Source organism: Corvus brachyrhynchos, unplaced genomic scaffold, assembly GCF_000691975.1.
Source record: "Corvus brachyrhynchos isolate BGI_N302 unplaced genomic scaffold, ASM69197v1 scaffold32, whole genome shotgun sequence".
NCBI lineage: Eukaryota > Metazoa > Chordata > Aves > Passeriformes > Corvidae > Corvus > Corvus brachyrhynchos.
The window spans coordinates 16565620-16589948 of record NW_008237919.1 but is presented as its reverse complement, the minus strand read 5'-3'; the positions used below and the strand labels follow the sequence as shown (position 1 = coordinate 16589948).

The 24329-nt window shown below is 41.6% G+C and overlaps 1 protein-coding gene across 5 annotated transcripts in view; it reads left to right on the top strand.

Annotated features, from left to right (window-relative positions):
* The window catches only part of SLC37A1 (solute carrier family 37 member 1), a 35327-nt gene extending 11253 nt beyond the window's left edge, over nucleotides 1-24074 (top strand). For 4 of the 5 annotated variants that reach the window (XM_017733325.1, XM_008632851.2, XM_017733324.1 and 1 more), the window contains exons 8-20: nucleotides 1391-1557; nucleotides 2615-2652; nucleotides 7089-7172; nucleotides 11012-11143; nucleotides 12724-12814; nucleotides 13744-13806; nucleotides 15304-15389; nucleotides 16021-16069; nucleotides 16879-16952; nucleotides 17789-17867; nucleotides 18438-18535; nucleotides 20358-20410; nucleotides 21479-24074. In XM_017733325.1, coding sequence (XP_017588814.1) covers nucleotides 1391-1557; nucleotides 2615-2652; nucleotides 7089-7172; nucleotides 11012-11143; nucleotides 12724-12814; nucleotides 13744-13806; nucleotides 15304-15389; nucleotides 16021-16069; nucleotides 16879-16952; nucleotides 17789-17867; nucleotides 18438-18535; nucleotides 20358-20410; nucleotides 21479-21494 — 1030 coding nt within the window. In that variant the 3' untranslated portion in view covers nucleotides 21495-24074. The remainder of the gene's footprint in view (nucleotides 1-1390; nucleotides 1558-2614; nucleotides 2653-7088; nucleotides 7173-11011; nucleotides 11144-12723; nucleotides 12815-13743; nucleotides 13807-15303; nucleotides 15390-16020; nucleotides 16070-16878; nucleotides 16953-17788; nucleotides 17868-18437; nucleotides 18536-20357; nucleotides 20411-21478) is intronic. The other variant, XM_017733327.1, reaches the window with a different exon arrangement.
* The last annotated feature ends 255 nt before the right edge of the window (nucleotides 24075-24329 follow it).

Here is a 24329-nt window from a genome sequence, read left to right as displayed (position 1 = left end):
TGTGAAAAATACCTTTGTGCAATGTCTTTTTTTCTAACACACTTACATAAACTTGAAAATTTAATTTAAAAGACAAAATACATATGGCACCTGATTTAACCTTTCTTTTATCACCTTCTTTAAATCATCTGCTTGGGGCTTTTTTTTATCTTAATCCTTCACAGAGATCACTCATTATGTTTATTTTGTCACACCATACAGTAATTTTCCATAAATTTTGCAAGAGCTGCATGCCAAATCCACTAGCTCTGATAATGGTTGATGCATGTAGCATATAATAATGCTACTATGGTACCATCCTTTCTATATGTAGAGTGTTATTGTCTCAGTTCCAGAGAAGGATGTACTGAAATTCAGTATTTGATTTTTATATAAACCACAGGGTAGTTAAGACTATATAGGCTCAAACTAATTTTCCATTAGGAAATGCAGAGAATGGTAGCTGTAACAATACTGAACAAAACCAGTGAGTTTGTGCAAAATAATACATTTACTCAGGTTTTGCTTTGTGCAAAAGCAGCATCCTTTACTTTTTGGATGCCCCACAGTGGACTGGTGAGTAGGGCTCTGGTTTGAATGTCAGTGACCTGGTTTCGTTCTGCTATAAATCCCATGAAGCATGAGCAGACCTCTTAGATCTTGTCTTCAGACCGTGGAAAAGGTTTGGGTTTGTTCAAGTTAGGCTACTCCAGATAAAATCCTGCTGAGGGCAAGGCAGCTTTCCCATGACTTACAAGGGAAAAAAAATCCCTGCTGTCATGATTTCAATGGGATTTTTGTGGTTTACCTTAGCTCAGCTGGAGCTGATGTACAGCAGCTCTAATCTGGGATTTCCAGGCAGACAGGAGCCTGATGTGTGTGTTAGCCAAGCTTGTGCAGGTGTCATCTTCTACCAGAGCCCAGCAAGTCCAGAATGGGATCAGAAAATACTGAATTTGCCCCACATATCCTGTACAGTTTGATTTCTTCTACTTGATAAGTGTGACACATCCTGCAAGCATCAGATTATTGGTGCAATGTGCTTGCAGGAGGATTTTTATTCCCAAAAGCATCAGACTTGGTGTCCAGATGCTACACAACCTGAGCATACTTGTTTTAATCAAAGAAACTATCCAGAAATAGGCAAGCCCTAGTGGTGTTTTTAAATGGCAGTAAGTGCAGGATGAATTTTGTCATGAACAGAGTATTTACAACAGTTTTATTAATATTTAGGTGCCTTGAAATTGCCAGATGGGGATTGTAGCATAAATAATCAGTTAAAGAACTGTAAGACTGCAAATATTTCAGTGACACCACAGATGAACAGCCATTTTGATACACTTTTATCAAGAGATTAATGCTTATAATAAATGTTTGTGTGTGTTGTGTTTTTTTTTTTATTTAAATGCAGGAGAGGTTTGATCATGGGAGTCTGGAATTCACACACTTCAGTGGGGAATATCTTGGGATCCTTGATTGCTGCTTACTGGGTGTCCACGTGCTGGGGTCTCTCCTTTGTGGTGCCTGGGGTCATCGTGGCTGTCATGGGGGTTGTTTGTTTCCTGTTCCTTATTGAACGTGAGTGCTTCAGTGGGACAGAACCATGGAGGGCTCGTATTCCTCAAGCTGTGCCCATGCTTAGAGAACTTCTTCCCAGAACACTTGGTGGAGAAGAGCCTGTGTACCTCCAAAGAGTTTATACAGTCAGAATCACAGGATCACTGAGGTTGGAAAAGCCTTCCAAGGTTATCCAGTCCCAGCTGTGCCCGATGCCCACCTTGTCCCCAGCCCAGAGCACTGAGTGCCACGTCCAGGCCTTCCTTGGACATCTCCAGGGATGGGAACTCCAAACCTCCCTGGGCAGCCCCTTCCAGTGCTTGACCACCCTTTCCATGGAGAAACTCTTCCTGATGTCCACCCTGAGCCTCCCCTGGCCCAGCCTGAGGCCGTTCCCTCTCCTCCTGTCCCTGTTCCCTGGGAGCAGAGCCCGACCCCCCCCAGCTGCCCCCTCCTGTCAGGGAATTATAGAGAGAAATAAAACACCTCTGAGCCTCCTTTTCTCCAGGCTGAGCCCCCCAGCCTCCCTCAGCTGCTCTTCATCTGATTTGTGCCCCAGACCCCTCCCCAGCTCTGTTACCCAGAAGGTCCCCAGCACCCCTGACAGAATGACATTCCAGAGCTCAGTCCATTGCCCTGTCATTAGCTCTTGTGTTGATAAATGATTTCAGTGTACCTTAGCAGAACGGCCCACCTGGCTGCAGTGCATATTCTGTGCTACCATTCAGCCCATGCCATCCATCCTCTGTGCTATGAAATACAGGAGTCAGCTGATGAGCAGGTTTTGACACTTTAATTTAGAAATTAAAGAGGAATGCCCCATCCTGTCCCTGTGCAGACTCGGATGTTTTACTGTGACTGTCCTGTCTCAGGAAGAGAAGTCCTGCACATATAACTATAATTCTGTCATGAGCTGGACTGCCAGAATAGCATTTTTTATCTGTACTATCAGTTTATTGTCAATTTTTATCTGTACTGTCAGTTTATTGTCAGTAAATTACACTATTTGAAAATGTTGTAGAAGAGATCTTCCTTAGGCTTGTTTTCACCATTAACTATGTGTGGTATTTTATTTCAGATCCTAGAGATGTCAGTTGCTCCTGCACACCGTCCAGTGTAAGTGAATGCATTTTCTTTTTTGATTTTTGCCTCCTAATACACACATTTATTAAGATAGTTCTGGAAATCAGATTGTCTGGGTGCCCCTTTTGTGCCAGGCTGTTATAACTGATCCTGTACTTGAGGCAAGGATTGGTCTTCTGTGCTTCACTGGTAAACCAGGAGCTTATTTTCTCTCAAAGCAAGTGAATCAAGAGGTGAATTAATTTGTTTTAAATAAAGTTTTGGAACAAATGATCTTATGACAGTAAACCAAGTCAAAGCTGTTCATCTCTTCTTTTGTGTTTTATTGAGTTTTCTTACTTTTCTTCAGTCTTCCTGAGCACCTTCCTAGGGTGTTTTATGTGCTCACAATTACATATTTTAGAAAGTTGTGTCAGTGGTGGAAAGATGTCCCTTGGAAATCCTGAGTTGCTGTGTGAGAAGATGATTCTTTTCCTGCCTCGTGTAGCTGTGACCCAAGAGGAGGGAGACAATCCAAATGGAATTGGAGAAAAGGAAAAAGCAAGGAAGGGGAACAAAGAGAGCATTAGGAAGACCAGCTGTGTTTAACTTCTCGTAACAGAATGTCATTCCTGGCCCAGTTTTGTTCAGGACTGTGCTCACAGGTTGATCTTGTTTCATGTTCCATGAGACTCTGGTCTGTGTTTGTCTCTACTGCAGCCAAACTCTGGAGCAATTCTTGCTCCAGGCTCCCAGGAACCTCTGGGCAATCAGGTCTGCCACATTTCCAAGTATTTTTTTGGGATAGTAGAGGGGATTAGCAGAGCAGGCCATGAGGTTTCCCATGTCTGAAGGCAAATCAGGGGTGTAGGTCCCAGGGGAATCCCACATGGAAATTGTCTGTACATGTGGATTCCTGTGACCTTTTCTTTGCAAATCTCACGGGTTGTACAGGGTTGATGGCTGTTTTTTCACCACCTAATATTTTCAGATAGATGGAGTTTTGCATTTTAAGTGCTCTTGAATAGGGACTGAAGGCAACTTTTCTAGTCTGTGTTCTCTCTTCTTTACCAGTTAATGCTTTTTTTATCTTCATATGAAGCACTTCTGATAAAGCTTCTGAATGCATTTAATGCTCTGTGGAACTCCTACTCGTAGTTTATTCCTGTGAGACAAGGTGGCTCACACTGCACTCTGTATTTTTCATTTATTTCTCTTTCATTTCTTAGAAGTAATTTCTGTAAATTTTGAGAGCATTTTAAGTGACTCTCACTGCCTGCTGTTAGGAGTCCCATATTTCCTTAGCTTTTAGGTAGTTCAGAGCATCATTTTTTCAGAATATCCAGTTAAGCCTTATGGAAGTAAGTATTTATTTGTTTCAAATACACTTTAACTGGAAAGCATAACTAAAGAGCTATGCACAGAGTGTTGCTCATATGTCTCAATGAGCTGGTGTGGAAAATTTTGACATGGAAGATCTAATTGCCATGATACTTTTAGCAAAAATTTAGCATTTTAGGAGCTATTTCCCCCAGCTGCAGAAAAGGACAAGCATTTGCCTTAATCCTCTCTAGTGCAGCAGCAAGGTCACTGCTCCAGGCTCACTCTCACTGTGTGGGATGTACTTGACCTTCTGTTTCCCTGGAAACCTCCCTCTCCAGAGCAAAGGAATCACTTCTTCCTTCTCAATTCCCATTTCACATCTGGAAATCTGGGAGGAGTTTATAACAGGGCTTCTCCACCTGCCTTGGACACTTCTCAGATTGAGATTTGCTTTGTCCTCGGGAGCTTTGTCACTGGGACTGCTCAAATGCTTCAGTCCTGAGTGGTCTGCAAGGATTCTAAACCCTTGTGGAAGGGGCTCACAGCTTCTGTTTGCTGCAAGGAGGGTGGGTTTCTAAACTAGGGAAATTAATTAGGTAAGAGTAGAAGTTCAAGATGTCCAGATGTAGATGTGGTAACGACAGTTTCTGACTGCAAAGAAAAGTGAGTGCTAATTGAAGGAAGGTTCGTGTAGTAAAAGAGGGAAAAGATATTTCTTCTGTGTTGTACAGGGGTAGAATTTGACAGGCATCAAATGCTTGTTGTCCCTTTCTTGTTCAGTCATTTCAGTGACAACCTGAACAACCTTGTGTGCTTTTGCAAATAGTTAGAAATCTTTTTTTCTAAGGCATTAAACTTGCTGTTCTCATAAGGCTCAGGTCATTTTGGCCAGATGTCCTGGGTAGGTGCAGGCAGCTCTGCTGGCTGGTGCTAAAAACTAGATCTCCTTGTGGAAGAATGAAGGCAGTTAAATTTAAGCACCACTAAAATAAATGCTCAGCACGAGGGAAGGACTTCAGGTTTATATTAAGATTCAGAGATCAGGTTCCTCTCTGTGTGGTGTCACTGTCTTGGATGAATTTGGTCTACTGTTTATTTGCAGCGTGGTCGTGAGCCCAATATTTCTACAGAGTTTGTAGTGGTGAGTAATCTGATTTCATTGAGTTGTCCAAAACCACAGATGGAGAGTCAGGCACAGGGCCTTGAACGTGTGGTTCTTTCTCTTTGTTCTCTGGTTTCCTGGGCTGTGCTTCATTTGCCTGAGTTCATCTTGGCTCTGCTTTACCCATCTGAAATTTGTTTCCAAATAAATACTTGAGGACAATAAAGTGCTTTTAAATGCTGGCATTGGAGGCTTAATCTTGACTTTCTGAAGGGCTGTACTATGACAAATGCAAGTGAGGAGTCAGTGGGCTTTATTCAGAATTGCTGCACTTCCTTCATGAAATTTAAAGAGGAGATTTAACTCTTTTTTTCCCTTCAGGCAATGTGATTTAGAACTGGTTTTATTACTTCTCGTCTTTTCTCCCTTTGTCTTTTTTTCTTCCATAGTTACATCATGTTCATACAGACCTGTGTTTGTGCTCTAGAAACTTCCTTTATCTTGACTTCGCATTCCCAGAAAACTTCCCTCCCTTAAACTCCTGTTGCAAAGTGCTTGTGCATTTAAAAATTACCAGGCTGCAATTTTTATCTCCTGAAAAGGAGGAAGAAGTCCAAATATTAAATGTGCAGCCTCTCAGTCTAGTCCTTTTCCCTAGACATTTTCTCCTTACCACAGTAAATCTTATTTTTTGACAGTCAAATGAAAAAGTCATTCATTTTTCCTCTGCTGAGCTGCTGATTAAAAATGTAGATGACTTGTCTCTAGGTAATGGATTTTCTTCCCCGTGGATTATTGTAAATCACATTTTTGACAAGAGACAGATTTTCTGTAAGATGAAACTTCAAAATCTGTTTTATCAGACCCTGGGGGCCTGAGTGTTGTTGGTTTATTTTGAGGAATGCGTGTCCAAGACTGCTTGTACGTCAGCTCTGTACTGAGCTGCAGAAATACTACAATTTATCTTCAAAAGTATTTTGCCTTCTTAGAAGGATTTGACTGATGAAGGGCAGTTTGTCTAAAAAATACTGAAGTACATACTCTTGATTTTTTGGGGGGAGGGGGAAAGAATTACCCAGTGATTGATTTTTTGAGCTGGATTGTTCAGTGACCATTTGCATGCTTTTTTTTATTTGTGGTGGTGAGCTTAAGGGGGTATTATTTGGGACAGAGTTTGTGGGGGTTTTTTATTGTTTTACTTTGGTTGGTTGGTTTTTTTTAACGTGGCATCCAGTGTGTGATTAAACACTTAAACATCTCATCCCTGAGAAATGCACAGTGCTTCTTTTGGACTTAGGTTGTCCATACCTGACTGCACACCTGCTTTAAAGCTGTATATTTACTTCAGCAGACAAATCTGAATGTCCCTGGTAAATCTTTTTAAACCAAAGATCTCGAAATGGTGTTTTCCAGTGAAGGCAGTTTTGGTGTGAACTGACACAGGAATGTACTTCTTAATAAGTAAGGATAAAAATTAAGTGCATCTGGTGCCTAAAATGTAGCTTTTTTTGTCTCATGTTTTCTTCTGGAACTTGCTGGCGGTGCTCAGGATCCTCATTAACACTCCTGTCCACAAGAACACACTGCATTTCTGGGTTAAAAGTGCTAATATAAGCTAAAGGGATGAACTTTTCTCTTAAAGGGGTTAGGAAAGTGAAAAATCAAAGTTTTCATGAAACAAATCAACTTCTGTAGTTGCTGGTGGAATCATCTGCTTAAGGGCAAAAACTAAGTTTGCAATCAGTAAGTTCAGTAGAGGAAAAAGCAGCTAAAATTGTGGAGAGGGGTATGACTGTGCTCTGAATTCAGCTGCTTCTATATAAAACCAGTATGAAAACAACCTTCAGATCAATTTGTGAGTGCATTTTATGTCCATTGCCAGAGCTCTGTGTAAGAACTCAGAAATTTCAAAACACACTGTCATCAAATTAAAGATGCTCCATTTGGGGTTATGTTTATGTGACAATGCACAAAACCTTGTTCCAGAGAGATGATTGACACTAATGTAATCCTTAAAAGAAACAAGCAGCAAAAATATGGAGTTTGTTTTGTTTTCTTTTTTTAGAATTCTAAAACCTTCCTGAACGGCGCCTCTCGGTGCAGAATCCAGATGCCAGCCTTAAATGCTAAGGAAAATGGCAAACCCCAGGTAAAATATAAAATACTACTGTAAAATAGCATAGAAGACTTCTTAAGGCTCACATGAAACATTTACTGCTTGTAAAGATTTCTCCTGTTTTCATGATGCTGAAATCTTGCTTCCATCTTCCCACACAAATGTAACTTCAGATGAGGGAACTAAGCATTACCTGCCATAAGTAATGCAAACTGAGCTGAATGAGCTGGCAACGCTCTTTTTTTGTGATCTTGACACAATTCCAGCAAAAATAATGCACTGCAAAATACTTTGAAGACAGCCCACTTCAAATATTTAAATTATGTATATTGTGTCCCATCCTTGCAGTCTCACTTCTCTCCATTTTCTTTTGAAAGCTGTCTGTACTTAGAAGATTATATGTGGAGATGGAAAGTTCTAAATATAAGCAATTATTCACAAAAATCTTAACTTAAAACTTGTAGCCATAAGGAATGTTATTTCCTACTAGAAGATGAATTCTGGACTTGCCCATTTTGTGGGCAGAAAGCTGTTTTATCTTGTGATGGACATTAACTGAAAATTTCCATTTGAAATTTTGTGTTTGTATTCAGTACACTTGGCATGCTGTATCCTGAGAGGATAACTTTTTTTTTTTTAACTTCTTTCAGACTTTTCCAGGAAAATAGAAACTTCCTGTTCTCTTCATCCTTTGCCCATAGAATAATAATGAGCATTCACAGGATGGAATAATCAGTGTTGGTAAAAAGGTTTTGAAATTTTTGCTAAGGAAACACTTCCAATACAGCTTAAACCCCCTCTGTACTGAGTTTATTATTTTTGTTTTGAGCTGCCCAAGAGTAGTCTCTAGCCCAGAGACGATTTGTTGGTGTTATTTCACAACCAGCTGGAAGGTAGGGGGAGATGTAAGAATACCAGCAGGTGTCTTTAGACAAGCTGGAATTTACAGAAGAAATTCATCTAAATGTATGGAAGAAGGGGTGGTGAGGCACTGGAGCAAGGCGCCCAGAGAAGCTGTGGCTGCCCCATCCCGGGAAGTGTTCAAAGCCAGGCTGGATGGGGCTCTGAGCAACCTGGGATAGTGGAAGGTGTCCCTGCCCATAGCAGAGGTGAAACTTGATGATCTTTAGGTCCTTTCCAACCAATCTGAGATTCTAAATCATGATGACAAAGCTAAAAACGTACATAAATCAGCAAATCAGTAGGGATTTCTTTTTTAACTCTGCTGGTGCCTCTACTGACACCCTGTGAAGGGTCTGCTTAGCAAAGGGTGAGGAAAATGTACCCCTCTCCCACTCTGGTGTCCCTGGGGAGCAGGACAGAGGGATGATGTGGACAATGAACCTGGGGGCACTTGCTCATAATCCTGGGAATATCCCCCCCTTCTCTCTCCACCCTGGCAGCTGGGTTATGTTTGTAATACAGAGTCTTAACAAGGTTTAAAAAGAAACGAATAAAATCATTAAAAACCCTTGTTGGTAACTCTTTGGGACTTCCTGATTTTCTGCCAGTGACAGAAGAACATCTTTTCCCTGTTGGAGCCAAGCTGAACATCTTCCTTTTTTTACAGGGGTTGTGTTGCAGTTATTTGGAGCTGATTTTCACAGTCAGCTGTTGAGCCTCTACAAACAGCAGATGTTTTGTGTTTATGAGTTGGTCTCCAAGCACACTGGAATGGCAGCTTTTACTGGGTTTTCATTGACTTCTGCAGTTACTGTAAAAAGGCAGCAAATACTCAGGATCTGCAGTGATTGAAAGCAGAATGTGTTTTTGGCTGCGTGACCTGAATACCTCTGTGCTTTCATTGCTGCTTGTGTTAGGTTGGCCTCTTAAAAATCACACAAAATTGTAGGATAATGAATCCTTCCCCAGAGATCAAGAGTGTGCCATATGCTGAATCATGCTCTGAGACAAGCTGGCAAGGCTGTACAACATCATCTCTGCCAAGCACAGCCTGCTGGTTTTATTTATCCTGTAGCTATGTGCAGCATAAAAACCCCCATATCATTGACAAAAGTTTCCAGCATGACTTTAAATAAGTTATTTGGGCTTTGGTCACCTCTACTGCAATATTTACCAGCTCTTTTAAAACAGATTTGGAGCTGCTTGTCTGAGAAATGAGCAGCATTTCCTCAGACAATCCTGGGTTGGCTGTGCTAATTGTGCAGGAAATACTCAGACACCATCTAGAATCCAGTGGGGAGCTTCACTGCTTAACCCCTTATTTTTTTCCTCTTTTTCTCCTCTCTTATTTTTTAAAATTTTCTAGTAGTTTATGGTTTGAATTGCTGCTGTTAAAACAGTTCAAGTTTTGAAGTTGCTCCAGTAATTGAGAAGATAAATATTTGTTATGATGATGGAGTGGCTCCTGGGCTATGACATAGGTTTGTAGTGCCATGTCAAAGGTCCCTAGATGTTTTTTCTGTCTTCTAGTTAATGCTTTATCATCTGAGCCCAGACACTGGACTCCTGTAAGTCCTGCATCCCATCTAACAATCATGTCTAGGATTTTGGATGCTGCATGGTGGCTTCTGAAACTATGCTGGGTGTCTGGGCTCAGGTGTCCAGATGGTTCCCTGGTGCCCTCTCCTAAATGATGTTCTTTAAAAATGGAATTTATTTAGAATCACTGAGTGTAAAATAGCAGAATTGACTTTTTCCAGCACTTTTTTTTTTTTCCTTCCTCCATCAGCTTAGCAAATATTAATCAAAGTTTTCATCTTTGCAATAAGCACTGGCAATGGAGCAGCCTGCTGTTACATCCTTTCTAGCCTACAGTCAAATATATATTTGAGGCTTAATTCTTCACTGAGGCTTTGTTCAAAGGCTGAAGAATTAGGAGAAAGAAGACAGTGTGCAGAATATGTAAGTAGGAGAAGTACACAGCTTGGTAAAGCTCTCAGCAGGCAGGTGAAAGTGAGGATAGCTACATCCCATCCTTTTTCTAAGTTGGAAGAGGAGTACTGAGGTCTATTTATACCTGATTTTTTTTTTTTCCTGTGTGCAGCTGTAAGATGTAAATTTCCAGCTCTATTCTGAGAGTTCATTTCAGTCTGGTGGAGGAATAAAAATAACATAAACCCTCATGGCTACACTGGGATGGCTTGTTCTTGTGGAGTGGTAACTTGCTCCACAAGTATTCTTAGCAGCCAGTGGAATTCTCGGAATAAGATCCTTCCTAGTACTAGAAGAGAACTCAGAATTCACAGCTTAGGCGATGCTGGTAAAATCCAGGCTTTTATAATTCAGGGATTGCAATGCTCAAATGGACCAGATTCGAAAAAGTAAGTGATTGCTTAACATAAAGCACTCACTGTCCATAATTTAATTCAGTTGGAAAGATAGCCTGTGTTTAGATCAGTGAGGAAGATGATATTACAGAGTCTGAAAAATGGGCTAAATATTTGTACAGAAAGGAGATAATACATGGTTTTACACAGAAATGTATTCTTTCAGAAATGTCTTGTATACAATGTTGTAGGACTCAGTAGATTGATTGTCAGCTTTAAGTAGACCACATTTATGTGGTGGGGTGAGGGAAGATTGGAAACTGTTCTATTCCACTGAATGTACTCAATATGTGGGGGTTTTGCCACTTGAAATTGTTCCTCAATAGCACAGAAACTTGATTCTATTACAGACTCTGTGCACTCAGACAGAACAACCAGATACCACTGGATATTCTGAATATAGTCTCTGCTCTCTCTGTGTACTCCGGGTATCCAAGCCAAGACGTTTTTAAAAACCATAATTTTCTGTGATAAAATAGATACTTGTTTTTAGAAATTATTTTGGAACTATTTGATTTCTTGATACATATTTTGTTTCTTTGTTCTTTTCTCTCTCTCATCTATTGCTGGGGGACGCTGCAGGATCCAGAGATGCAGCATTTACTCACTGACAGTGAGAACTGCAGCGTGTCACTGAGCTCCAGCACCGTGGCCACTGGGGAAGGAAGGCATGGGACATCAGCCATTAGCTTCCTTGGGGCCCTGAGGATACCTGTGAGTGCCTGTGCTGCTCTTAAGAATTAAATTTTGCCTCAGAATTCATATTTCCATGAAGTTCTGGGTGGAGTGGTAGAGAGTATTAACTTTGCATCACAATCTTGGAATGCTGAGGACTTTGGGCTTGGTTTATTTGGAGGAAAGGAGGCTGAGAGGGGACCTCATTGCTTCCTGCAGCTTCCTGAGGAGGGCAAGTGGAGAGAGAGCTGCTGATCTCTCTTTGACAGTGTTCAAGAGGCATTTGGATAATGACTTTATCAGAGTGTTTCATTCAACTTGTGTCAGCCCTGAAGGGGTCAGGCAGCTGGACTGGGTGGTTGCTGTAGGTCCTGACTGAAACAGTTTATTCCATCCTAAAGTCTGTTCTAAAATTTAACTGAACCTGATGACATGTAGGTATTAAGGATGGAATAGCAAACTGAGTCCATAAGCACATCTCTGTGTCAGAACTTCCTTCTATGGCTCCCCTTTTTACATTGCTCAGCATTTTTAAAAGCTTTAGTCTTAAAATCTCATCTGAGAAGTTTCAGGACTTTCAGCCCAAACATTTGGACTGCTGCTAAAGGAAAGGAAGTTTCCTTGAGGTCAGAACCTGTCATTTTTGATTGTCCTCTCAACTTGAAGCCTAAATGCAGAAGTAGGATTATTTGGATCATGTGTAGAGTAAGAAAAAAATCCTGCACCCACCCACTGTATTCCTGCGACCTCTCATTGTGTTTAGTCTGGTCCTCAACTGTTTTTCCTGTGGCAAAGTGAAAATAGTGGGTGAAAAATTGCTGCTGTTGCCACCTGGAGTCTCTGAAACCCTGTGGTATTTGTCCTGCTTGTTGCTGGGAAGGTCACGGCTGAGTGTGGAGTGTGTGTGCTGCTCCTCAGGATAACTGCAGCCCTCCATACCAGGGATTTAAGAAATCTGGTTTCAAACAAAAAGTTATCTGATGGTGAGGGGAATGAAGATGGGTTAATTTGGCAGTTTAGTTGCATGTCTGTACAGTAAGTAGACTTTTATGTGCCCAGAAGGAAAGAGGATGGAGCAAGTTAGAGCTTTAAACAGGTCATTGCCCAGTCTGTGGTGTGCTCTTTCCACATTCTGATCTGAGCTGTGTCAGACTGGTTTAGTGGCTTTTTATAAAGAGCTGAACAATAAGGGAGAAATCTTGGACCCATCTGAAGGAAGGAGATAAAGAGCACAAAAAGATGCCAGTTGCTCTGGAACACGCTCCAAACCTGCTATAAGGCTGTATTACAACTTTATTCGAGGGAAATAAGTGATGCAGGTGTCCCAAACGGTATAAAATCCTTCACATTTCATTTCAGTGCTCTCTGCTCAGGTTATTCAGTACCATTTTAATGTTCTCTCTTCAGGCAGTTCAGTACAATTGAAAGAAAATATGTAAGTAAAATACCACAGTCTGCTCAGAGTGCAAGCTTTGTGCTCTCAGGGGAAGAATGCTTCTTGGGAAATCATGAGAGAAAAAGAAAAGCCTAAATGCTTCCTAGAAACCATTCTCGTAATGGTCTGTGAAAGCAAATAGCTCTGTTAAGATACTGACTCCCTGTTTTCTTTATTCTCTCAGGGAGTTGTGGAGTTCTCCCTTTGTCTCCTGTTTGCAAAGCTGGTGAGCTACACTTTCCTCTTCTGGCTTCCCCTCTACATCACAAATGTTGGTGAGTATCACATGAAAGGGATACAGAATTATGGCTACAAAGTGTCTGCAAATAGGAGCTCGGAATAAATAAGAAAATAAACATTACTGCTTCTGAAAGAGGCTTTCTCTGCTGCAGTAGCAGGGGAGTTATAAGTCACCAAGCAGCATATTTCTCAGGTTTATGAATTCAGTGTTATGAGAGGGCATTTTCAAAACAAACAAAAGTGTCTGGCTTATCTTCAGTAATTCCAGGCATAAATACCTTGTCTTTGGCTCTTGCAAACAAATCAAAAAGTCTTACTTACTAACAGTGTTGTTCATGATTGAAATGCCCTATTAAAACCTATACAAAATAATGTAAATGAGCTTCTTTATCTGTTCAGGACTGCTTTTTTGGTTTTTTTATGCTTCAGAGTGCAAGATGGACCAACTTTTTAGGGTCTGTTGTGATAGGAAAAGGGGCAATGATTTTAAACTAAAAGAGGGCAGATTTAGACTAGATATAAAGAAGAAATTTTTCACAGTGAGGGTGGTGAAATGCTGCAGCAGGTTGCCCAGAGAAGCTGTGGATGCCCCATCCATGACAACATTCAAGCTTAGGTTGGATGGAGCTCTGAGCAGCCTGATCTAGTTGAAGATGTCCCTGCTCATGGCAAGTTGGACTGGATGACCTTTAAAGATCCCTTCCAACCCAGACCATTCTGTAATTGTGTGATTATAAAACTGGTAAAATGTCTCTTGCAGTGAGAGTAATTGCATTCAAAAGTCTGCATTGCTGAATGCCTACTTATGTTCTTATTTCTTTTACCCAGTGTCACCTTACTGTGGCTTATTCTGGTGAATAAACAACTCTGCTGTAAGGTGCCTTTGCCCTGGCATTACAAGACTGCTGAGATTTCCATATTTTATAGTCTAGAAATGAAACAAGTGTTTTGTTTCTCTCACCAGAGCATCTTGATGCCAAAAGAGCTGGGGACCTTTCCACACTGTTTGATGTGGGTGGGATTTTTGGTAAGTTTTAATATTATTCCACACTCTTAATCAGGAAAGGCTCTGGTACACACAGCTTACATATTTTATAGTTCATATGCATGATTTCCACTGAAGAAGAGTGGCAGTAAAGGTACTGAGCTGAGAGCAGTGTTGAAAAGTGAAAATCTAGTAAAATATCTTTACAGCCAGTGATACTGTCCAGTGCAGATGGGAAGAGTCAAATTACAGAATCTTTCAGCTCCATCAGCTCTGGCCCATGAGTCTTGGTCACCACCCATCAAAATATCTTCCTTTTGTCACTCTAACTTAAGAGAACTGTCCCAGTTTGTACAGTTGTGTGGGTTTTGTGGGCACAAAGGTGAATGGCCACAGGTGTCTTGGTTTGGTTCTTTTTCTTGATAAAATTGGGAGATCATAATAAGGACCAGGCTATTCCTTTCTCATTTGTAAGGTGACCATTGAATAAATTTTGATGCAGTGCAGACAGCTGAACTCATAATAAAGCAAACATCATCATCATCCTGAAGCACAGCTGACTTACCCCAACCACACATCCCCTCTCCACTTCCCCCATTTCCCTTCTGGAAATAAGCCCTGTATCAGTCCTTTGGAAAATAAGGCTCATGATGGAGAAGTTTCCCTGGATCAAGAGCTGTGTAGCTCAAGGTGTTGGTGTCAGGGTGTGTTGCAGTTATTGTTCTGTTTTTTCCTGGGCGTGATGTCTGCTTATTTCATCCCAGAGAGCTCAAAGCCAGACTCAGCAGTACCTTGGAGAGGTGGGTGACATCTTCCAGCAGCATCTTATTCTGCTGTGAATACAGCTGAACAGTGTGTCAGTGCTGCTTGGATGTCTGGTGTTTATATTTAAATTCAAGTAGGATGGGAGCAATTTGGAGATGGGCAGCTGGGAAGGGAGGGGCAGGCCCAGCAGTATTTAGGAATCTGGAGAATCCAGAGAGTTTCCTTTCCTTCTCCTTGTGCAAGTTCCCTTAATACAATCTTGACAGAGCCTTCCCTCAGCCCTTTCAGTCCCCTCCAGCCACACCCTCAGATCAGTTCTTCTGTTGTTGGAAAACACAAGAAGCAGAGGGAAATTCAAGAGCCTGGGTTAACTACCTGGAGAGAAAACCAAGGATTTCATTTGCCCCAAGATCTAAAATAGCCCATTTCCCCTGGTTGTGGTATGACAGGGACAGAGAACCAAGTTTTCTGTTGCGTGTGAGGTTTTAAGAGACCAGTGAGTGGATTCCAGAACTGCAGCAGTGGGGCCATGTGGCACCTGGGAAAAGGCTTTTTGCCTTGGACATTTGGTTGGAATAAACAATGAGGAAGAGCAACTGTCTGCTTCTGTTACCTTCAGGTCAAAACTGGTTGGGTTAATGAGGATGTTGCTGTGTGAATTATGTGTAACTGTGCTGTAAAAGTCATTGGGTTGTGTTTCATTAAATAAAACTGATGTCTTTTGTGCAAAGCACGCACTGAATGTTTTCCTCACTCCCCTGTGTGTTTTTTCAGGTGGGATTTTGGCAGGTCTCATTTCAGACAGGCTGGAGAAGAGGGCATCAACCTGCGGAATGATGTTGCTGCTTGCAGCACCCACAGTAAGAGCCTGCCCCTCTCTCACAGCCGTGGCTGAGGCTGTGATGCCATTCCCTGGACAGTTCTTCAGGCAGCATCTCCTAACCTGGATGTAAAGAGTCCAGGCCAGTTTAAAAACTGGCATGAAAAGTTGAGCAAATATAGATATTGGGGCTAAACAAGCTAACAAGCTTGTCTACTAAACAAGCAAGCAAGTCTAATGTATTTTTGTTTACAGAATGTATGGAAAGTTTCACTCCCTTGTAAAGTTTGATGTTCAGTTGTTAGAATTTTAGCTGCTCAAAGGGTAAAATTTCTGAGCTGTAACTGTTGGAAAACCAGCAGATGGACATGGGAGATACATTTTTATTTGATCTTTTTATGATCTGTGTTCTGTGTTGAAGCTGCAGTTGGAGAGTTTAAAACTGAGTGGCCTCATAACACAGCCCTTCTGAAAGGGCATAGGGGAATGGGATCCTACCCCTTATCTCCCTCCTGTGTCCAATCAAACAATCATTCTGCTGTGGTCTAAAATGGTTTAGTAAAACCTGGAACTTTCATGTAATACCAGCTAAGATAGCATGTAGTTAACATGAGGAACCCGGGATTAGTCCATATGTTGGTATTCTGAGTGCTTATTTATTATCTTTACAGCTATACATGTTCTCTGCAGTCAGTAAAATGGGCCTTGAGGCTACTGTAGGTGAGTATTTTTAAATTATTCTGCCTAGCTTTCTGTGAACTTTGCATTTATGATCTTCGATGCCCCTTCCTTTTTTTTTTGGGTTTTTTTTCTATTTCATCTTTTCCCTTAGAGGAAGAACATGGCATCAAATTCCTTAGATTTGGTCTTGCAGGCTTTTTACCGGGTAAAGGGGGGAGATAGGAAACGAGTAAGGGGTGGCAAGAAAACAGATTTAGTTAATATCCTTAGTCTTTATGGAGCTTTTTGTGTCAGCACAGACTTTTTTATATCCCTTGTGCCCAATACCAGAGGTGTTTAAAGATTGCCTGTAGTACTTCTGACAGCAGTGTTAACTTTACTTGAATAGGCTGAATTCACCTGTGGCTTTCTGTTACCTCACACCAGAAATGGAAACACAAGTGCTGACAGTGATGTCTCACCTACCTAAAGGCCTTGTTAGCTTTTAGGGTGCTCTGTAAGCAGAGAAGGGATTTATGGGTGTATCTTGTGAGCAACCCCTGCCCTCATGGTCAGTTTGGTCAAATATTCCCCATTCTCTGACCTACCAGGATCGATAAAGACCCTGGGAAGTGCTTTTTGTCTTAGCCCCATCTTCTGGTATGTTTGAGAATTCACATCATGGAGTGAGCATTGAAAAGAGAGAGAAGTGGATGTTGGTTTTCTTCCTTTCCCAATTCTGAATTGGGTCAGGGGAGCCAAGGAAGGATTAAGCCATTTGGGAACCATAGGCTGTGATGTCTCTTGTTGTTATAGCAAACAGTTGTTCATACAACTCACATTTTCCTTTTTTTTTTAACTTGGAACAGTGATGCTGCTTATCAGTGGTGCCCTGGTGAATGGCCCTTATGCCCTGATCACCACTGCTGTCTCTGCTGACTTGGTGAGTTTGGCTTCCCCTGTGACATTTGGCCTCCAGAGAGAGCCCTTGGACATCTTCAGGGTCACCAGGGAAGGGGTTGCATTGTACCAAAGCAAAGGAATAAGGAGCTGGAAAGGCAGTGCTGAACTCAGCCACTGAGGTGGTTCTAGTGTGAATGAGTGCCGTGCCTGTGAGAGGCTTCTAAATTATTCTTGACCACTCACAAGACAGACCAAATCTTGTGGGTGACAGCCCAGAGTGAATCTGAAGGTTGCATGCAAAGCCAGGCCTCTGTACAGATGCCTTGCCCCTTTTATACTTTGCATTTTTAAATGATTGGAGGAGCTGTACCTGTGTGAGAGATGAGCTGGTGATTTAATTCCCATCAGTGCAAAAGCTATACCTGGCACAGACCTTTACAGGAGTAAAGGTATGTGAAAATAAAAAGTCCAGCAGGATCAGCTCAGCCAAGTCACAAATGCCACATGGAAACATGAACACTGCTCATGAGGGAGACTTTGGAAGTTTGCTTTGTAATGTGTTGGTTCCTTAAGGCACTAAGCAAGATGCAAAAGCCCTCTAACAAATGTGCTAAGTACAGGAAAAGGAGTATCTGGCAGAAATCTCCAGACATCCTCTGGAGCCCTGTTCTTGGCCTGGAGGTGTTGGCAAGACCAAGGTGACCACCAGGCAATGCCCATTTCATCCTTGGCCTTGTTGAAGGGGCTGGCACTGCAAGGTGCTTAGGGCATCTCTGCAACACAGATCTGATGTGGAGGGGTGTGAGATAGATGATGTTATCAGGGCTTTTTCAGAGCTCAGCTCAGCATGGGTCCAAGCCATCTCTGTCCCTCCAGGGTACCCATAAAAGCCTGAAAGGGAACGCCAGAGCCTTGTCCACAGTGACGGCGATCATCGACGGGACGGGATCTGTGGGTAAGCCAAGGCCACCTGCCTCACCTGTGACTGGTTAAAACAAAGCATTTTTGAGAAACTAGGCTCTTCAGGTCACATTTTACCAGGACTCAGAACAGTTTGGGAAATGAGGAATAGCACAAATTTAGCCTGAAACCTCCAGTGGTCCCACACCTGAGGGTGGGAGGAAGAGGGAGGATCACTGATACTGGGCACAGACAGCAAAAGGAGATGTCACTGGACTGTTCTGGGATCAGGGATATTTTATTTATGCCCTCCATGTGGAAGGGAAAACAGTATAAAATTCAGCTCAGTACTGGATGGGCATTTTGTTGAGCCAAAGGCAGATGTTTATCACACATCCAGTTTTCCAGCTTCCCTGTGTTAGGTTTCCCACTGGCTTCCCATCTGTAGCAGTAATGTTTTGCACTTCCCAGGACTTTTTAATACATCAGGTAATACTGAGTTAACATAGTGGAAAAACAGATACTCTTAATTCAGAATAACTACATTTCAGTACAGTAAATCTTACACAGTTCTGACAGTATATTATATAAAATACCAAAATACAATACCAATATTATATTTTAGGTGCAGCTTTGGGGCCTCTCTTGGCTGGCCTTATTTCCCCATCTGGTTGGAACAACGTGTTTTACATGCTCATGGTGGCAGATGCATGTGCCTTGCTAGTAAGTGTAAAAACACTATTTGGTTGCTGTGTATTTCCTTTGTGCCAAATGATCCCAAAATGCAAATTGTCCTTTTGCCACTTCAGTATTCTGTGTTGTATTAGACTTCCAGTGGTGTAGGAGAATTTCAGTCTTAACAGCAAATTTGCTTGTTTTGAAATTCTCATCTAATTTTAATCAAAAGTGCAGATCAGTTCTGCTGCACTTCAGTTCCTGAGCAAATACCCAGCTGTTAATTGCTGGCTGAGCAGCTTAGAGCAGGCATAATTGCAAGTAAAGCTTCATATTTAGACCTAGAAGTTGTCTCAGATTCCACTCACGGAAGAATCACTTCTGGTTTCTTTAAAGCCAGTCTAGCAAAGCTGCAACAAATGTTTTCCTACATTGCTGTATCAACAAAATCACCCTGATAATGTTGAAAGTTAATACATCACATTTTCCAGATGGGCCCTGAAAGTGCTGTACTAAGTTAGATGAAGAAGTGGCAATCCTGGCTTTTGACAGTAACCAGGAGCAGATGTTTGGGAAAAAAAGAGCACACAGGTGGTGGCTTGGTGCAAAGCACTGAGCTCTGGGCTCGTGCAGAGGAGCTGAGTGTCATTCCCTTCCTGGCACAAGAAAATCAGAAACCCTTTGAGTTACAATGGAGGCTTTTTTTTCTAAATTCAAATTAAACCCCAAATGTAAAAGTAATTTTTTCACGTTTAAGAGTTAATCTCTGGAAATTAAATAAATACATTAGATAAGTTAATAGCTGAAGTGTGTTGCCACTGGTAGCCAGCTGCTTTATAAATCCTGGTTTGTGCTGGTTTCAGTGTTTGGTATTTCATGCTGCAGAGTGAGGGCTGAGAGGCTGTCATATTTTTCCTAGATAAAGTTCTCAGTGTTTTTCTCTTACAGTTATTGATTAAAATGAAAAAACGCCACATTTCTTTGCAGAATCAATTAAAACGCCTTTGCAAAGCTCTGGTTTTGAGAGGTTTGACTCTGCAGTTGTAATAAATCCTTTTTTGCATAACTGTTCTGCTTGTCCTGGTTTTTGCAGTGCAGCATATGGATGCCTGTGTTCAAATGTTATTTCTCCAAGGATACCTGGAGGGGTGTAGCCTCTTACGTGGTGTTCAGTTCTCTCACTCTTGGCCATTTCTGTGCCTCTGAAAAATAAGGTTTAACTTCTTAAAACAGTTAAACAAACTTACATTTATAATAGTGAGATTCTGGGGATAACATAACCTGAAACAGTGAGGAGCCCTGAAAGCTCCAATTCTGTCTTTCACGTGCATGAGAACCATCAAATCGTATTTGTAAAATCACTTTTCCTGCTATTCTCTCAATAATCCTTTTAAAGTGCACTTGGAAGCCCTGGTGCTGCACAGACAAGCAAACGTGACTGTCTGTACTCACCCTGACTAATTGTGGTATTAAAGCTTTTCACACACACAGTTGTTCTTGCAAATAGCAGCTAAAATACTTCTATGCTCCAAAATTCCTTTCTGACACGTTTTCTTGCAGCCTCGGGGTCCCTCTGCTGGTTTCTTTACACATCTGCTGGTAAAATAACCAGAAAACCATTCTGGTTTTTATGAAGAAATTGACCTCTCAGATGCAGAAAGGAAATTATTTTCCTGTTGCCTGTCTATTGTGAAAGCTTCTCTTCCAAACATTACTGAGCATCTGTAAATCTTTATTTTTTTTTAAACTGAGTTCAGCATTACAGAGTTATGTTTCAAATGAAAAACACTCCAAATAACAATGAATAATTCTGTTTCTTACCTTGTTTATCTGTGTGATACTAACAGAGATTCTGTGATTGTTTTTGCAGCTCTTACTCCGTCTTATCCAGAAGGAACTTCAGTGTCATGCAGATCACAGCCTGTAAGTGTTTTGCATGGCTGCTGCTCTTTAGTAACACTTCCTAAGCACATTAGTAAGCCTTCCATTTATAATCATATATGATCATTAAGGCTGGAGAAGACCTCCAAGATCAATGCCAACCTTTGCCCCATAACACCTAGATGTAGACTGGACATGTTAAGGTTTGTGTATATCCATTTCTGTCTGTTTTAATTCAGCTTCAAAAGAGTAACCTCAGTTTGATGTTTTCAAACCATGGACACTTCCCTTCTTTTGAAAAAATACCTGAAAACACATCTCTGTCACAATCTCTTGTTTGTGGGGGTTTTTTTTCCCAAATATTTGACCCTCATGGGTTTGGATGCCTTAGGATTTCGGCTTTTATATTTTTCAGATCCTGTACTGCTTTAGAGTGTAACTCTAAAACTCCATAGCCTGCTAGCTACTGTTCTCCCATCCTGGTTAGACATAACAAATCCTCTCTAGGCCTGGGACTCGAGGACACCCTGTTGTCCCAGGCCCTGAAATACGTAAACTAAACCTCTAAAAAGGGGGAACAAATTTGGGGTAATGACATCATTGCCTGAAATTGTATTTGGAAGATTAACCCTGGTATGCAAATGGACCCAACTTAAAAAAGTATGAAAAACTGGTGACCAGTGGTCCATTTTGGGTGTAGCCCTAGGGCTCTGTACCCATAGTGTACCTCAGTGAAGGCCCTTCAATAAATACCTGCTTTTATCCTCTTAATTCTGGCTAGCCTCTGTTTTCACTCAGCCCCAACAAGGCATCAGTTTCATCGTGCAGGTGGGGAATTTCCTGCCCTGTCTTTAATAATGGTTCAAAATGTAACTTTTTCCAAAAGTTCTCCTTAAAGAAAAGGGTGACTCTGAATTTACAGTGTTTTGTAGTGAAAAAAAACCCAAAAAACATCCACAGAATCAATACACAAAATCTAAATTGAGTCCCTTGGTTGTAGAATTTTGGAGGAGTAAAATGGAGAGAATATAAAAATGCGTGGCAGGGGCTGGATCCTGCCTTTTGGTGTCACACCTCAGCTTTTCCTGCCTGGTTGCTGTTCTTCCCCAGGTTTAAAGAGCACTGAGCTACAAGACCAGAGCTGGGATAAGGAGTGTGCCAGTGGCTGGAGCTCTTCCCTGAAAACCAAATTCCGTGGGACACCTTATCCTGTATTTGAGTTTCTGTGTGGTGAAGAGCTTTGTACGTTTGCTGGGAGCAGTGTGAGACATGCAGCTGGTAAATCCCTGAAGCTCTGATTTTTGCACATGAATAAGTACCTCAGGATGGCACCTGTTCATCAGATGAAGAGATGGGGACTTTGGGAAGGTTTCAGCAGCACGCCTCAACTGAGCCAAAGAGAAATACCAAGTGCCTTTTTTATTTCTTTTGATAGGATGTTTTTAATTAAAACTATGGACTGTGTATTTGCCAAAAATCAAGGGAAAGCTAGAGCAGGAGGAAGTTGAAATTTTAACAGTCTGCAAGTGACTGTCCCAGTGTCAGTGAGCAAAGGATGCGTCTTTTATGTCGTCTTGTGTACACTGAGAGCATCACTTTCTAGAGGACAATATCAGCTCGTTATTAAGATGTGCTGCTATTAGTATTTGAAGCTGCTCAGACAACAATCACCCCACTGTATTATTAGATTTTAGCTACAGCACTACTTCCAAAGGACAGCATCTGGCCTTTTGGTAGGTTATAAAATAGAATTTACTCTTGCTGTGTACTGCAGTTAGCAGTTTTCACAGATTCTCTGGATGGATGTTAGTCCTCCATTAGGACTGTGCAGAAGAAAAGGAGTCCTAAGCAACAAAAAGCAGTTCATGAGTCAGAATTTCCAGTGGGGGCTCTAATGATTTTTCAGGGTATTATAAACTGGTGGTGCAAACGTCACGGAATTGTGCTGCTCTGCTAGGCTGGGCTGACATGAGAGGTGGTTTCTTCAGGGTGGCAGAGAGCTGTGAACTGTCCTGTGCTTCAGCACCACAGGACTGAGCAGATGGAGCTGCGTTGGTGCCCACTGGCTCGGGGATCTCTGTTGGGTTTCAGTGCTGGTGTGCACATGGAAGTCACCGTCAGATCTGGGCCTTAATATCCAGAAATCTCTCTCTAGTGGCTACTTTCAAGTGGCTCTGGGTTTCACATTTGGAGCCAAAATATCAGAGAAGAAAAATTACCTGTGTGGGTGGTAGTTTAGAAGAGAACATTTGAGTAACTAGTGCTACCCAGCAAAATAGATGGTTTAATGTCTTCAGAACATATCATTTCTTTGTACAGCTGTCTGCTTTGCAAACAGAATGTTTCTGTGATTTTTTTTTTTTTTAAGATGTACAAAGTGAAAAGAAATCTTCTTTTGTATGGGATGTTTATACTTAGATCACAAAGATTAGGTAATTTAAACTGTGTGTTGTCCTTAACTATATTTATTAAAGCTCTAGGCCTTTGTCTTGCTCTTAAGTTTTGTGAGACAGTGCAGTCTTTACACTTTGATTAGCAAAACACTCTAAAAGCCCTGCAAAATATTCAGGAATGTCCCATCAGCTGCTGGTGTTGTGTTCCACGTGCTGGCACAACACTTAATTTCCAGGGCTGTTTTGTACCTGCTCAGTCTTTGAGTTGCTTCTCTGGTTTGATCCAGCACGTGCTTTGTGCTTGACTGGAGCAGTGTCAGAACGGGCTCATTTTTAGCAGAGCTGCAGGGATGACCTCAGATCCACAGGGACTCAGGCAAGGTGCCAGGTCCTTGCAGGGAGCTCTAGGAGGGTCCTGTCCCTGCACTTCGCTGGATGGAAGGTTGACCTCACATTTTGGGTAAACCAGGGGGGATACTCAACATATGAGCGAGCTCAAAAATCTGTGCTGTGCTTGGGCTGTGGTTAAATGTGACAGAATTGTGCAGCAATGTTACTTGAAAGGATTTCCATCCTCCTGGAATGGGAAACTGCTCCTGGAATGTCAAACTGCTCCTCGTTCAGCCAGGCTGAAACAGCTTGATGGGGCAAAAATGACATTGCAACCCCAAAACAGCAGTCCTGGCACAACCTCAGTGTATCTGTGGGGAGGGAGGGATGGATGGAGGACTACATTAGCTGAAGATTCCAATCCCTTTCCCCAGAAATACATACAGAGCTTATACTAGTTTATTGAAACAGTTCAAACTCTGCTGCGCTCAGATTTTGAGAAGTTGTTCCCTGTTGGCTGAAGTCTGAGGTTAAAAAGCTTTTGGTTGTATTTCTAAAGATACTTAACTGTGTTTTGGGTTTTACTTGTTGGGGCTGCTGCTGTTATTTATTTATTTATTTGAATAGCTTTTGCACTGCAGTGACTCGGGTATGGGGTAATGACAGATTGCATTTCAGTTCCTCCCAGCTACAAATTTGTTGGACAAAAAGGTTAAAGATTTGTTTTTCTTGTTTTAGAAACCCTAAAGGTCCCCCAGATAGTGAATAAACTGTGTGTTTTGTTAGTATCAGGTGTCTGTATCCATTAATCTGGAAATGGGCAAGACTGACAAAATTTTGTGTGTAAAAATGTGAGTGACCAGTAGGTACAGCCAAATTTAAATGCAACTGCAGGGTTGGTTTGTTGTTTTTTAATGCTGATTATTGTGAATTTTATCCATTCATCATCCTGTGTTGAATAAAAATAGATTCTATTCTAAACAGAGAAGTGTTGAGTACTTTATCTTTTACATCTCCACGAAGAAATGTTCCATTTATTGGTTGGAAGGACAGACATCCCTGCTGGGACATTTGCCTGAGTCAGGGGCTGAGTCTGGCTCCTCTGACGTAGTTTTAAGGTGACTTTTTTTGTTGTCTGCTTTGCTTGCTCTTCAGTTTATATGGAATTGATATGGAAAAGCTTCATCCTTTCTCTCTAGCTCTGATCATCTCGAATTATTGTCTTGATTCTGTTACAG